At 40.0% G+C, this 17,068-nt stretch overlaps 1 protein-coding gene across 6 annotated transcripts in view; it reads left to right on the forward strand.

Annotated features, from left to right (window-relative positions):
- Positions 1 to 359: 359 nt before the first annotated feature.
- The window catches only part of LOC128700354 (calcineurin-binding protein cabin-1), a 65,247-nt gene continuing 48,538 nt past the window's right edge, over positions 360 to 17,068 (forward strand). For 2 of the 6 annotated variants that reach the window (XM_053793488.2, XM_053793493.2), the window contains exons 1-6: positions 360 to 496; positions 6,163 to 6,345; positions 6,991 to 7,206; positions 8,192 to 8,329; positions 9,139 to 9,240; positions 9,761 to 9,969. In XM_053793488.2, coding sequence (XP_053649463.1) covers positions 7,009 to 7,206; positions 8,192 to 8,329; positions 9,139 to 9,240; positions 9,761 to 9,969 — 647 coding nt within the window. In that variant the 5' untranslated portion in view covers positions 360 to 496; positions 6,163 to 6,345; positions 6,991 to 7,008. The other 4 variants (XM_053793490.2, XM_053793489.2, XM_053793491.2 and 1 more) reach the window with 4 other exon arrangements.

A 17,068-nucleotide genomic window follows, 5' to 3' on the forward strand; every position in this document is an offset into this window, starting at 1 on the left:
CACACCAGTCGACTAACAGTTTAGTTTAATATCTTTTTATTATATACCACACACTCATCTTATGAGTAGCATTCAAAAGATCACAGAGGCACATAACTGGTCCAGGGACTGGTTCGCAAAAGTTTTGAAAGCTAAACAAGTTACAGCGGTAATGAGCAATTTACATGTAACAATCGTAATGAGCTATTTATGCCCGAAATGCACCTCATGCTAGTAGCTTTCTTTTATGCCTAAAAATATTTTATTACAAGTAAACTACATATGCTGGTAATCTATGTATTTTGTGTATACCTGAATAAAATTAATGCAGATGAAAACACTATGTTCAATTAGGCATAAAGTTTAGTGGACCTTAACAACCCAACAACAAGAGGAGAGGACGCGGGTCGCCGCCGCCGCCGTCCACAACACCACTTCTATAACATTTAAATTTTCCACCATAATCATAATAGAGTGTAAAGTGATCTGTTGCAGAGGTCGTCCACGACCAGGCGAGGTGCAGTTTGCCATACTTGATTATAGGGAAATAACAGCTAGTTTGTCAATAGTGCTGTTCCTTAGAAGAGGATTATATTTTGATTATTATCCCGGGATTACTTACTTATTCCTTGGTAGATTATATTTTGATTATTATCCCAGGATTACTTACTTATTCCTTAGTAGATTATATTTTGATTATTATCCCAGGATTACTTACTTATTCCTTAGTAGATTATATTTTGATTATTATCCCAGGATTACTTACTTATTCCTTAGTAGATTATATTTTGATTATTATCCCAGGATTACTTACTTATTCCTTAGTAGATTATATTTTGATTATTATCCCAGGATTACTTACTTATTCCTTAGTAGATTATATTTTGATTATTATCCCAGGATTACTTACTTATTCCTTAGTAGATTATATTTTGATTATTATCCCAGGATTACTTACTTATTCCTTAGTATATTATATTTTGATTATTATCCCAGGATTACTTACTTATTCCTTAGTAGATTATATTTTGATTATTATCCCAGGATTACTTACTTATTCCTTAGTAGATTATATTTTGATTATTATCCCAGGATTACTTACTTATTCCTTAATAGATTTTTAATCCGATTATTATCCCAGGATTACTTATTCCTTAGTAGAAGATTTTATTCTGATTATTATCCCAGGCTGACTGGTTTATTTCCATTAGGATCCTTTGATCTTCTTCCCCAGGATGCAGCCCACATTAGTAGATTTGTATCTGAAGTTGTAATGCAGTGTTTATGTCGAGTCAGGTTCCTTGGATCAAACCTGATTGCCTCCTATCCCCAAGTGTTATATGATCCCCTATGGGCTTAGTGATTTCCTCATAAATGTAATAATTATATTACAGTATTTAAAAGTGATTAATAGTGTTAAAATATAATTTTGTAATGGCACTTCAAGGGAGATTCTTAATGCCTGGGAGGGGCTCTTGATCTAAGGAATTTGACCTAATCTCTCTCTCCCTGGATTAAACCTAATTGCTCCCAATTCCCCAGGCACTGTATAACCATTATGGGTTTAGCACTCCATGAATGTAATAATAATGTCTGATACTTTTAAGGGTAATTCTAGTCAATTACACACACATGTATGTAAGACAATTGTAATCATCCAAAAATTTTTAAAACTGTACCTAAGTAGAGGAGGGATAATGAGGAAAATAAGCAGTAGATAATTGCTTAGTAACTTGGTGGCCCATGGCCTGGTAGCAACGCTTGTTTCACACTCTGAGTGTCAGTGGTTCGATCTCTGGCAAGGGTAGACACATTGGGTGTGTTTCCTTTCACCTGTTGTCCCTTTCACTTAGCAACCCTATAGGTACCTGGGTGTTAGTTGACTGGTGTGGGTCGCATCCTGGGGGACAAGATTATGGGACTCCAGTGGAAACAAGACACAGTCTCTCAATTTCTTGGGTTTTCCTAGGTGGCTAACCTTCTGGGGTTAAAAATCCGAACAAAATCTTATCTCTTAAATTCCCAGTCTCTACTGGACTAATTTATTTTTACTCGTATTGATTCGGGTAAAATTATTTCATAAAACTTTTTTTTTCATTGATTTCATTACAGGCATGTTTTGCTAATATGGCGAGTTAGATTCCAGACAACTGCTATAAAATGAATCCCAGCCTCTTTTTCACTTGCCAGTGCATATAAAAGCCTAAAAAACATGTTTACACTATCGTTCACTAAGTGCACAATAATGCTAGGCCTGGAAATGAATGGTGTAAAATACCGACACAATGGAAATATAAACACACATGCAGTATAATGTGATCCTTTACTGACAACATTTCGCCCACATACTGGGTTTTATCAAGTCACAAACAGATCTACCTGGGTAGAAGGTACGTGAGTATTTATAGGATGAAGTCAGGTGGAGAATGCTGCACGTGACGGTGTACCGAGTAGGGTTGTAGAGTCTAATACCTAGGGTAGCATGGAAGAAAGATTGGATAAGTATATGAGTAGATCTTCTGCAGTGTTCCTCCATTCTTATGTTCTTATATGGGATAGCGATGAAGAAGTTTCTTGGCAAGGGGCTCATCTATGTTGTAGAAGCCGTTGTTCTGGTTGAAGTTCTTGGATATAGAGATAAATGATGATTCCAGGATTCTTCAACTACAGAAATACAAGACTTATCACCAGAGAAGACAACACTCAATACCGAAGAATCCTGGAATCATCACTTGCCTCAACAGTGGACTCTCAACCAGCGATGGCATCGATTAATGATAAATCTGACTAGCGATACATTTTAATGCAAAAATTTTGCCTCGACTAGTGCCTAAAAACCCGACCAGCATTATTCGTTCCGTACAAGATGCGTCCACTTTGGCCTGAGCGTGCCTCACTTGTCCCGTGGGTGCCAGTATTTACAAGCCAGCCACCGCGGTCGCTTCCAAACATACAACTGGAACATTTCATATTATCACAGCCTTTGTAGTGATTGCACCTGCAAAATAAGTCACCATGGGCCCCAAGAAAGCTTCTAGTGCCAACCCTACAGCAAAAAGGGTGAGAATTACTATGGAGATGAAGAAAGAGATCATTGCTAAGTATGAAAGTGGAGTGCGTGTCTTTGAGCTGGTCAGGTTGTATAATAAATCCCAATCAATCATCGCTACTATTGTGGGCAAGAAAACGGCAACCAAGGAAGCTGTTCTTGCCAAAGGTGCAACTATGTTTTCGAAACTGAGATCGCAAGCGGTAGATGTTGAGAGACTCTTATTGGTGTGGATAAACTAGAAACAGATAGCAGGAGATAGCATCTCTCAAGCAATCATATGTGAAAAGGCTAGGAAGTTGCATGATGATTTAATTAAAAAAATGCCAGCAACTAGTGATGTGAGTGAATTTAAGGCCAGCAAAGGTTGGTTTGAGAGATTTAAGAAGCGTAGTGGCATTCAAAGTGTGATAAGGCATGGTGAGGCTGCCAGTTCGGACCACAAAGCAGCTGAAAAATATGTGCAGGAATTCAAGGAGTACATAGACAGTGAAGGACTGAAACCTGAACAAGTGTTTAATTGTGACGAAACAGGCCTGTTTTGGAAGAAAATGCCAAGCAGGACGTACATTACTCAGGAGGAAAAGGCACTCCCAGGACATTAGCCTATGAAAGACAGGCTTACTTTGTTGATGTGTGCCAATGCTAGTGGTGATTGGAAAGTGAAGCCTTTATTGGTGTATCACTCTGAAACTCCCAGAGTGTTCAGGAAAAACAATGTCATCAAGGCTAATTTGTGTGTGCTGTGGAGGGCAAACAGTAAGGCATGGGTCACTAGGGACTTTTTCTATGACTGGTTACACCATGCATTTGCCCCCAATGTGAAAAATTACCTAATTGAAAAGAAATTAGACCTTAAGTGCCTCCTGGTAAGATAAGATAAGATAAGATAAGATTTTGTTCGGATTTTTAACCCCGGAGGGTTAGCCACCCAGGATAACCCAAGAAAGTCAGTGCGTCATCGAGGACTGTCTAACTTATTTCCATTGGGGTCCTTAATCTTGTCCCCCAGGATGCGACCCACACCAGTCGACTAACATCCAGGTACCTATTTTGCTGCTAGGTGAACAGGACAATAGGTGTAAGGAAACGTGTCGGAATGTTTCCACCCGCCGGGAATCGAACCCGGGCCCTCCGTGTGTGAAGCGGGAGCTTTAGCCACCAATGCTCCTGGTCATCCTTCAGACTTGGCAGAGCGACTTTCTAGGGACATGAGCTTCATTAAGGTGAAGTTTTTGCCTCCTAATACCACTCCTCTCCTGCAGCCCATGGACCAGCAGGTCATTTCCAACTTCAAGAAACTGTACACAAAAGCTATGTTTGAAAGGTGCTTTGTAGTGACCTCAGAAACTCAACTGACTGTAAGAGAGTTTTGGAAAGATCATTTTACCATCCTCAGTTGTGTAAACATTATATGTAAGGCTTGGGAAGAAGTGACTAAGAGGACCTTGAACTCTGCTTGGAAAAGACTGTGGCCAGAATGTGTAGACAAAAGGGATTGTGAAGGGTTTGAGGCTAACCCTGAGAATCCTATGCCAGTTGAGGAATCCATTGTGGCATTGGGGAAGTCCTTGGGGTTGGAGGTTAGTGGGGAGGATGTGGAAGAGCTGGTGGAGGAGGACAATGAAGAACTAACCACTGATGAGCTGCTAGATCATCTTGAACAGCAAGAGGGCAGACCTGAGGAAACTGCTTCGGAGGAGGGGATAGAGAAATTGAAGAAGTTGCCTACTTCTAAGATTAAAGAAATGTGTGCAAAGTGGCTTGAAGTGCAAACCTTTTTTGATGAAAATCACCCTGACACAGCTACTGCAAGCCGTGTTGACAACCTGTACACTGACAATGTTGTGAACCACTTTAGGAAAGTCATAAAGGAACGAGAGGTACAGGTATCTATGGACAGATATGTTGTGCGACAGAAGTCCAGTGACTCTGAAGCTGGTCCTAGTGGCATTAAAAGAACAAGGGAAGTAACCCCAGAAAAAGACTTGCTACCTCAAGTGCTAATGGAAGGGGATTCCCCTTCTAAACACTAAGAAGATCAACGGTCTCCCCTCCTCCCATCCCATCAATCATCACCAGATCTTCAATAAAGGTAAGTGTCATGTAACTGTGCATGTCTTCTTCAGTTTGTGTGTATTAAAATTAATATTTCATGTGGTAAAATTTTTTTTTTTCAATACTTTGGGGTGTCTTGCACGGATTAATTTGATTTCCATTATTTCTTATGGGGAAAGTTAACTTGACTAATGATTATTTCGATTAACGATGAGCTCTCAGGAACGGATTAATATCGCTGGTTGAGGGTCCACTGTATATCCAACAACTTCAACCAGAACAACGGCTTCTATAACATAGCTGAACCCCTTGCCAAGAAACTTTATCACCATCCTACATAAGAACATACTTGGTAAACCGACGCATGTAGCATTCTCCACCTGACTTCATCCTATAAATACTCGCGTACCTTCTACCCAGATAGATCTGTTTGTGACTTGATAAAGCCCACTGTGTGGGTGAAACGTTGTCAATAAAGGATTACATTATACTGCATGTATTTATATTTCCAATGGTAAGCCTAAAAAAAAAGATGCAAAAGTAAAAATAAATAAAAAATGATGCCAGTCAGCTGATGTGTACGTCAGTGCAGAAAATAATAAATATGAATTTAATTAAAAAGTGCCATATTACTGAAGCACCCAAGAAAGCCACTCTCTTCCTTATTTTTATTCAGGTCCTGTGATCCTCTTTCCCAGGATGTGACCCAGAACTTTCACTAACACCCAGGTCTCTACTATAATAGGCATCAGTGTAAGGAAACTTCCCCAACATTTCAACTTTTTCATTTGTGCTGAGATTGGAAATGGGTCCATTAGACATGGGTCAAGAGCTCTATCCCCTGGCTGGACGAGATGTATGGCAAAATCATTATACCTGCTGACCCAGTTCACACAATAGAAATTGGGTACTTAGGTGCTAGTTGACTATTATAGGTTGCACTGTTAGGAAGGACCTCACTGGAAGTGGCCTAAATTGCTGTGTGTAATATAGGCTTTGTAAAAAATACTTAGTAGGGAACATAAAAGAACATTGTATCACCATCAAAGGACTCAGACTATTTAACATCTTACCAGATTTCAGATACACTGCTGGAACATGTGTAGGTGTCTTCAAGAGGAAACCCGGCTAGTACCCTTACCTCCTCCAAGTGCTGGGTCATCTGGGCAGCCAGCAGCCTGGTTGACTAGGCAAGCACTAGACAAGCCTGGCCCAGGGCCATGCTGTGAGAGTATGAAGAAACTCAAAACCCATCAAAGGTATATCGAAGATAAAAGTGGAAGTGGGGTTGCACAGTGCCTGCACTTTGAATGAGTGGTGGGGAAGGGATGGTTTCAGTGGATTATTCAATTTACAGTATCAGAGTACTTTTGAAAATGACAGCTGGGGAAAGTGATGATTATATTTTTCTTTGAGATTATTGTACTGTACTTTAATCCTTGGTTGGAAACTGCTGATGTGTTAAAGTATGGTACTGCATGTATGTTAGAACAGTATAGGGATATTGTTGGTTAGAGTGGGGTATTTGTTAGTGAATTTTTTTAAAGTACGGTGTGCCTGTGGTACTGTTTTTAATACTTTTAATGAATCTTAAATTATGAAGACTGAAAAGTGGATGAATTATGCTATATATGAAAAATTACCCCCTTGCTTTGCATTTCCTCTCCCAGCCCTCCTTTGCTTCTTCCCTCAACCCACCTTCCCCTATCTTTCCAACTCTTCTCACCTTCTACTCCTTATACTTTCCCTGTCCCTACTTCCTCTTACCCTCTTCCTCACTCTTTTCCCTCCTTCCTCTCTATCCCCTCTTGCCTTCTCTTCCTCCCCAGACATATTTTATTTTAAGAATTATACTGATGCTGTTCATCGTACAACCTTCCTTTACATTGACACTTTGATTACAGATAAAATATGCTGCAAGAATGATGACACGTATCGCAGCATTAAATGACTGGTCGGTGGGGAGCAGTGAAGAAGAGGACATAGGACCTACACGAGAGGCCCTTGAGGCTGAGGCAACAAAGTCCTACAATGAAGCTATCAGATATCTTGCACATGAAAATCTAGAAGAAGCTCATAAACACTTCTGTCAAGTCCTTCAAAATCCTTATATTGAGAAAGTAGGTGCACAGTAATTTGAAGAGTTTTTTCATTTCTTATTTACATAATTCAGAAAATTTAATGGCACATCTAAGAACAGCTGCTTTAGATACAGTAAAAAAAACATTTATAAAGGCAGCTTAATTATGTTTTGCATCAATGCTAGTGAATGCAGCTTTGAATGAGGGCAAATTTTGAGCAATCTTATTGTTCAGTCTTACAGCACTTAATAATTCACACAGGTTTAGGGCTTTAGGTAAATATAATTATACACAGTCATTGGAATATAGTGTGAATATGAGTAGCATTATAATTATAATGTTTGTACAGGTTTAATAACTAATTAGACATGCCATTATGCAAACGTATACTTTCAGTAGCTTGCTTTATTCCTAACTCCTTAGTTCTTACCATATTTAATTTATAATTTGCCTTTACTACCTAGTGATTTCTATTTATTCCCTTTCATGATGAAGTTCTTTATTATAACTGGCTCTTTGACATTTTATCTACTTGTACTCTCCTTGTCTTTGTCCAACCCTCAAACAGTCTATCTTGAGGTACCTTGTCAATATAAAATATACTTTTTGCACATGTGAAAGGTTTACCTCGATTATCTCCCTCTTGGTTGGCAAGATACTACTAGCCTTGTCATCCCTTCCCCCATTCTTGTCAAAATGCATTTGGCAAGGCTAAATTTAAATGACCCTTTACTGAACTATTCTTGTATCATGTCCATGTCTTCTTGAGCCTTTTATTTTTTTCCTCAGTCTTCTGTATTTTTTTTTCTCATGAGCTTCATGTCATCTGTGAGTTTGACAAACAAGATTCGATTTCTTTGGGTATGTCGCTGGTATATGCGACATAACTAAAGTTTACTTGAAGTTTGGTGAGCTCAGCATTTAGTACTATTTTCCTTTTGTATAACATTTCATTGTGCATAAGTTAACATGTTGTGCTACAGATATAGATGTTGTGTAACAAGATGAGAATGTTACATTTCAGGCGTGCTGGTCAGAAGGCGTTAAACCAGGAGGCACACTACCACAGGATCTAGCACTACGATACTCATGCCTCAAAAACCTTGGTAATCTTGCCAGTAAACAAGGAAAGGATGATGAGGCAGCCAAATATTACTTGGAGGTATGCTAACATTAACCAACAGGAAGTATGTCTGTCTGGTGCTCAGCAGATGGAGGATCGAGCCTCCACCACGTGTTGCTCTGCATGACCCACGTGGGTTTAATGCTTAACATGAATTATTATTTCACACATTCCTCAATACATTACCTCCCTTTTCCTCACTTGTCACTACTGTAGTTCACCTTGTCTTTCATAGTATCTGCTGACATGTCCCTTCCCAAATATCTAAGTACATCCAATTCATTCATACCTCCTCTGCCAAATCATTTATTTAATCTTTTATTACCTGGAGAGGGTTTTGGGGGTCAATGCCCCTTTGGCCCAGTCTAAGACCAGGCCTCGTAGTGGATCAGGATCTGATCAACCAGACTGCTACTGCTGGCTGCACGCAAACTAACATATGAACCACAGCCTGGTTGGTCAGGTACCGAATTAAGGTGCCTGTTCAATACCATCTTGAAGACAGCCAGGGGTTTATTTTGTTACTTTCATCACCTAGAGGAGATGGGAGATACATATATATCTGTTTAACTTTGTGCATTTGAACTTTTTATTATCTGATAATCAGTGAGTTCTCCATGGGGAAGTGGAACAGAATTCTTCCTCCGTAAGCTGTGTGTGTTGTAAGAGGCGACTAAAATGCTGGGAGCAAGGGGCTAGTAACCCCCTCTGTAAAAATTACTAAATTTAAAAAGAAAAATTTTAGTTTTTCTTTTTAGGTCACCCTGCCTTGGTGGGATACGGCCAGTGTGTTAAAAAAAATATCAAGGAGTTATTTCTGTAATGAGTTATGTGATGTTTGTTTTCAGGCTGTACAAGTAGATAGTTCAGAAGTAATCCTTTGGCAGAGACTTGGAGCCACAGCAATCAAATTGAAGGACTTTGAACTTGCATTAGTTGCATTTCAAGAAGTATGTTTTTCCCTCTTTAATTTTAACTTTATGCTATACTGTAATTTAAATATTGTATATTGTACAGTATGCCACTCGATAGTTTTGTTGGATTTTATAAATAAAGACAGAATGCCTCGTTTTATTGGGTTTAATGACATGTAGGATATAAAAGATGTTTTAAATGAAAGCCAAGTTTAGTCATGCATGCTAATTAAATTTTCTGGTATACTCCATGGATTTGTAGGACTCTTTAACAATTGGATTAAATTAATAGTATAAATAATATTGTAAAAATTTATTTAAACTTTTTTAATAAAGAAAGTACCATAAGGTAATATCTCACAAATGGTCATATAAAATTAGAAGTGTAGTTATTGGTGACTGGGGATGCCTCTTGTTTTTTGGTCACACAATGACTGACGTGTACATGGGTTTTGTCAATAGTGGATAATTGTTACAGAGCAATTTCTTTTGTTCGTATAATGCACATTCCATGATTAAGCTCTTAATTGACTACAACAAAAAATTCCTTTCTCAGGGCCTTAATGTCAATCCAAAACACTGGCCATGCTTGGACCAGTTGCTGTCAGTTCTTTTTATTCTTGAAATGTACATGGACTGTCTTGGGCTAGTAATTTCTGCTCTTGCTCGAGATCCTGGCTACATTAAAGCCAATGCATTCAAGGACAGAATATTTGAACTTCAACCCTCGCTTGTAGAAGATGTCAAGTTCTTTTATCGTGACAGGTAGGAGTCCCTTAGTTTTATAATCATTTTGGTTTATCTGTGATTAGATTTTTTTATGTTTTAATTTACAGTGGACCCCTGCCTTACGATATTAATCCGTTCCTGAGAGCTCATCGTGAGCCGAAATAATCGTAAGGCGAATTAATTTTCCCCATAAGAAATAATGGAAATCAAATTAATTCGTGCAAGACACCCAGAAGTCTGAAAAAAAAAATTTTACCACATGAAATATTAATTTTAATACACACAAACTTAAGAAGACATGCACAATTAATACTCTACCAAGGATAGAATACATGATGCTTACCTTTATTGAAGATCTGGTGATGATTGATGGGATGGGAGGAGGGGAGAGTGTGGAAGTTGTTATTGTTTAGAAGGGGAATTCCCTTCCATTAGGACTTGAGGTATCAAGTCTTTTTCCGGGGTTACTTCCCTTCTTCTTTTAATGCCACTAGGACCAGCTTGAGAGTCACTGGACCTCTGTCTCAAAACAAATCTGTCCATAGAGCTCTGTACTTCCCGTTCCTTTAAGATTTGCCTAAAATGGGCCACAACATTGTCATTGTAATAGTCACCAGCACGGTTTGCAATAGCTGTGTTAGGGTGCTTTTCATCCATAAAGATTTGCAGTTCAACCCACTTTGCACACATTTCCTTAATCTTTGAAGTAGGCACAATGGATTCCATGACTGGCATAGGAGACACACACACACACACACACACACACACACACACACACACACACACACACACACACACACACACACACACACACACACACACACACACACACACACACACACACACGCAGAGCATTACAAACTCCACCCCCACAGCAACCACCCATAGTTCCTTATCAGGTCTCCCACTTCCCCAACCCCAATATACCTCCCAGACCACAGTCTTAGAAAAGAAGTTGAAGGTGTGGTATGCAAATAAAGATGGAATAACAAATAAATATGAGGAGTGGCAAGAAAGAATCAAGGAGACATCCCCATACATAATAGCACTCACAGAAACAAAACTCACCAGAATAATAACAGATTCAATCTTTCCATCCGGATATCAAATCCTCAGGAAAGACAGAGGGAGGAGAGGGGGAGGAGGAGTTGCACTGCTCATTAAAAACCAGTGGGATTCTGAGAAAATGGAAGGAATGGATGGCACGGGCGAAAGGGACTACTTAGTAGGAACAATCCAGTCTGAGGGACATAAGGTGATAATTGCAGTAATGTACAACCCACCACAGAACTGCAGGAGGCCAAGAGAAGAATACGATGAGAGCAACAGAGCAATGGTTGACACACTAGCCGAGGTGGCCAGGAGAGCACACATGGGGGGAGCAAAGTTACTAGTTATGGGTGATTTCAATCACAAGGAGATTGACTGAGAAAACCTGGAGCCCCATGGGGGTCCCGAAACATGGAGAGCCAAGATGATGGATGTGGTACTGGAAAACCTCATGCATCAACATGTTAAGAGACACTACCAGAGAGAGAGGAGAGGATGAACCAGCAAGACTGGACCTTGTATTCACCTTGAGTAGTTCTGACATCGAGGATATCATGTATGAAAGGCCCCTGGGAGCTAGTGATCATGTGGTTCTGTGCTTCGACTACATAGTTGAGCTCCAAGTGGAGAGAGCAGCAGGAATAGGGTGGGAAAAACCAAACTACAAAAGGGGGAACTACTCAGGCTTGAGGAACTTCTTTCAAGACATTCAGTGGGAGAGGGAACTGATAGGAAAACCAGTACAAGAAATGATGGACTGTGGCAACAAAATGCAAGGAGGCAGAGGAGAGGTTTGTTCCCAAGGGAAACAGAAATAATGGGAAGAACAGAATGAGTCCTTGGTTCACCCAAAGGTGTAGGGAGGCAAAAACTAGGTGTACTAAAGAATGGAAAAGGTACAGAAGACAGAGAACTCAGGAAAATAAAGAGATTAGCCGAAGAGCCAGAAACGAATATGCACAGATAAGAAGGGAGGCTCAGCGGCAGTACAAAAATGACATAGCATCGAAAGTCAAGACTGACCCGAAGCTGTTGTACAGCCACATCAGGAGGAAAACAACAGTCAAGGACCAGGTAATCAGACTGAGGAAGGGTGATGGGGAATTCACAAGAAACGACCGGGAGGTATGTCAGGAGCTCAACACAAGATTTAAAGAAGTATTTACAGTGGAAACCAGTAGGACTCCAGGAAATCAGAGGAGGGGGGTGCACCAGCAAGTGCTGGATGAGGTACATATAACCAAGGAGGAGGTGAAGAAGCTGCTATTCGAACTTGACACCTCAAAGGCGGTGGGACCAGACAACATCTCTCCGTGGGTCCTTAAAGAGGGAGCAGAGATATTGTGTGTACCGTTAACAAGATCTTCAACACATCATTTGAAACTGAGCATCTCCCCGAGGTATGGAAGATGGCAAATGTAGTCCCAATTTTTAAAAAGGGAGACAGACATGAGGCACTAAACTACAGACCTGTATCACTAACGTGTATAGTATGCAAGGTCATGGAGAAGATCATCAGGAGGAGAGTGGTGGAGCACCTGGAAAGAAACAAGTGTATAATTGACAACCAGCATGGTTTCAGGGAGGGAAAATCCTGTGTCACAAACCTACTAGAGTTTTATGACAAGGTGACAGAAGTAAGACAAGAGAGAGAGGGGTGGATCGACTGCATTTTTTTGGACTGCAAGAAGGCCTTCGGCACAGTTCCTCACAAGAGGTTACTGCAAAAGCTAGAGGATCAGGCACACATAGCAGGAAAGGCACTGCAATGGATCAGAGAATACCTGACAGGGAGGCAACAACAAGTCATGGTACGTGACGAGGTGTCAGAGTGGGCGCCTGTGACAAGCGGGGTTCCACAGGGGTCAGTCAGGGGTCAGGTCCTGTGCTGTTCTTGGTATATGTGAATGACATAACGGAAGGGATAGACTCAGAAGTGTCCTTGTTTGCGGACGATGTGAAGTTAATGAAAAGAATCAAATCGGATGAGGATCAGGCAGGACTACAAAGAGACCTGGACAGGCTACAAGCCTGGTCCAGCAACTGGCTCCTTGAGTTTAACCCTGCCAAATGCAAAGTCATGAAGATTGGGGAAGGGCAAAGAAGACTGCAGACACAATATAGTTTAGATGGCCAAAGTCTGCGAACCTCACTCAAGGAAAAAGATCTGGGGGTGAGTATAACACCGAGCATATCTCCCGAGGCGCACATCAATCAGATAACTGCTGTGGCATACGGGCGCCTGGCAAACCTACGGATAGCGTTCCGATACCTCAGTAAGGATTCGTTCAAGACTCTGTATACCATTTACGTCAGGCCCATACTGGAGTATGCAGCACCAGTTTGGAATCCACACCTAGTCAAGCACGTCAAGAAATTAGAGAAAGTGCAAAGGTTTGCAACAAGACTAGTCCCAGAGCTACGGGGATTGTCCTACGAAGAAAGGTTGAGGGAAATCGGCCTGACGACACTGGAGGCCAGGAGGGTCAGGGGAGACATGATAACGACATATAAAATACTGCGCGGAATAGACAAGGTGGACAAAGACGCGATGTTCCAGAGATGGGACACAGACACAAGAGGTCACAATTGGAAGTTGAAGACTCAGATGAATCAAAGGGATGTTAGGAAGTATTTCTTCAGTCATAGAGTAGTCAAGCCGTGGAATAGCCTAGAAAGTGAAGTAGTGGAGGCGGGAACCATACATAGTTTTAAGGCGAGGTATGATGAAGCTCATGGAGCAGGGAGAGAGAGGACCTAGTAGCAATCAATGAAGAGGCAGGGCCAGGAGCTATGACTCAACCCCTGCAACCACAAATAGGTGAGTACACGGACATGTAATATACACGCGATTCGTCCGGGATGTGTCCCAATGAATCGCGTGAGGCGAGTTTTTTTAGCATGAGGCGAGGCAAAATTTTTGCATTCAAATGTATCGTATGGCAGATTTAACGTAACACAATGCCATCGTAAGGTGGGGTCCACTGTATTTGGTTTGATTAATACTACTACAGTGGATCCCTGGTTTACGATATTATTTCATTCCAGAAGTATGTTCAGGTGCCAGTACTAACCGAATTTGCTCTCATAAGGAATATTGTGAATTAGATTAGTCCATTTCAGACACCCAAACATACACATACAAACGCACTTACATAAATACACTTACATAATTGGTCGCATTTGGAGCTGATCGTAAATCGAGGGTCCACTGTACTTGCTAGAATATAAACTTCAGAAATAGTTATCGCTTCTTTATTTCAGTTCTTGTATTGAAATTTAATTAAAATTAAAGATTAAAAAGAAAAATGCACTGCTAGTTTTTTAAAAGATATAGAATAAAAAATTCATAAATAGAATTTTGACTGGTTTTGTGTGTGAATAATCTTTTGACTGTTTTCCTACAGTTCTGTTCACTTTTTTTTGCCTCATTAGTGCCTGGATTAATGGTGATAATTTTTTTTTTTTTTTTCAACAAGTCGGCCATCTCCCACCGAGGCAGGGTGACCCAAAAAAGAAAGAAAATCCCCAAAAAGAAAATACTTTCATAATCATTCAACACTTTCACCACACTCACACATTATCACTGTTTTTGCAGAGGTGCTCAGAATACAACAGTTTAGAAGCATATACGTATAAAGATACACAACATATCCCTCCAAACTGCCAATATCCCAAACCCCTCCTTTAAAGTGCAGGCATTGTACTTCCCATTTCCAGGACTCAAGTTTGACTATATGAAAATAACCGGTTTCCCTGAATCCCTTCACTAAATATTACCCTGCTCACACTCCAACAGATCGTCAGGTCCCAAGTATCATTCGTCTCCATTCACTCCTATCTAACACGCTCATGCACGCTTGCTGGAAGTCCAAGCCCCTCGCCCACAAAACCTCCTTTACCCCCTCTTTCCAACCCTTTCGAGGACGACCCCTACCCCTCCTTCCTTCCCCTATAGATTTATATGCTTTCCATGTCATTCTACTTTGATCCATTCTCTCTAAATGACCAAACCACCTCAACAACCCCTCTTCTGCCCTCTGACTAATGCTTTTATTAACCCTTTCAGGGTCCGTCCCGTAGATCTACGGCTTTACGTTCAGGGTCCAAACCGTAGATCTACGCCATGAGCTCAGCTCACTCTGATAAACTGTGAGTGGTACATTTGGGCCTAGATATGAGAGAATACATCTATGTGGTATGTGTGCACTACATAAAACAGATCCTGCAGCACACTGTGTATAATGAGAGAAAAAAAAATGAAATCATGATTTTTCGATTAAAACAGCAACTTTGCAGTGTTTTTTTGTATGTTTTTTATAGTTGTATTTGCGATTTCTTGGTCTCATTTGATAGAATGGAAGACATATTACAGAAATAGAGATGATTTTGATTGGTTTTAGCACTGGAAATGGCTTGAAACTGAGCTCAAAGTAGCAGAAATGTTAAATTTTTGCCGATATTCAAGAGTAAACAAACGACCTCACACTTCTAATACATGTCAGCTGGTGGGTCTAATATACATTCACAAATATGGTGATGATATTTATACAATTATTACAGTATTGCATAACAGTAAATCTTCTATTTTTTGGTGTGAATAAAAATTCATTATGTGAATAAAAAATCAAAATGGAATTTATTTGTAAAGCCTCAAAACATAACTAATGAACAGAGGAAATGTTAGTTTAGTGCCAGGAATGCCTACATTGTTCATTCTGGACCCTATTTTGAAATTGGAATATTTTAAACTTTGTGTTAAATTGGCCAAATTAACAATTTCCAATCACTTTATTTTGTAGTTGAAACAGTTGACTTGGCGATTTCTTGTGCTCAATCGATAGAATAGAAGTAATACTAGTGAAATAGCTAAGAATTTGGTTGATTGGAATAATGTAATTGGCCTAAAATGGGAGTCAAAGTCGGCAAAATCGCCGATTCGTAAATATCGCTGACACATCAAAATTCGCGAGAGCATAATTTCGTCAATTTTCCACCAAATTTCGTACTTTTTGTTTTATTACCTTCACAAAAAGATTCTCTACGATTTCATAAGAAAAAATAACAAATTTTTTTTTTGAAAATTCTTGGACACTGGTGCGTGCGTGACTCCAGATTTGGGCCTTGGACCCTGAAAGGGTTAACACACCTTCTCCTAATTTCCACACTCCGAATTTTCTGCATAATATTTACACCACACATTGCCCTTAGACAGGACATCTCCACTGCCTCCAACCGTCTCCTCACTGCTGCATTTACCACCCAAGCTTCACATCCATATAAGAGTGTTGGTACTACTATACTTTCATACATTCCCTTCTTTGCCTCCATAGATAACGTTTTTTGACTCCACATATACCTCAACGCATCACTCACCTTTTTTCCCTCATCAATTCTATGATTAACCTCATCCTTCATAAATCCATCTGCCGACAAGTCAACTCCCAAGTGTCTGAAAACATTCACTTCTTCCATACTCCTCCTCCCCAATTTGATATCCAATTTTTCTTTATCTAAATCATTTGATACCCTCATCACCTTACTCTTTTCTATGTTCACTTTCAACTTTCTACCTTTATACACATTCTCAAACTCATCCACTAACCTTTGCAATTTTTCTTTAGAATCTCCCATTAGCACAGTATCATCAGCAAAAAGTAACTGTGTCAATTCCCATTTTGAATTTGATTCCCCATAATTTAATCCCACCCCTCTCCCGAACACCCTAGCATTTACTTCTTTTACAACCCCATCTATAAATATATTAAACAACCATGGTGACATTACACATCCCTGTCTAAGACCTACTTTTACCGGGAAGTATTCTCCCTCTCTTCTACACACCCTAACCTGAGCCTCACTATCCTCATAAAAGCTCTTTACAGCATTTAGTAACTTACCACCTATTCCATATACTTGCAACATCTGCCACATTGCTCCTCTATCCACTCTATCATATGCCTTTTCTAAATCCATAAATGCAATAAAAACTTCCCTACCTTTATCTAAATACTGTTCACATATATGCTTCAATGTAAACACTTGATCTACACATCCCCTACCCACTCTGAAGCCTCCCTGCTCA

The sequence above is a fragment of the Cherax quadricarinatus genome, chromosome 71 (assembly GCF_038502225.1).
Source record: "Cherax quadricarinatus isolate ZL_2023a chromosome 71, ASM3850222v1, whole genome shotgun sequence".
In the NCBI taxonomy this organism is placed as follows: Eukaryota; Metazoa; Arthropoda; class Malacostraca; order Decapoda; family Parastacidae; genus Cherax; species Cherax quadricarinatus.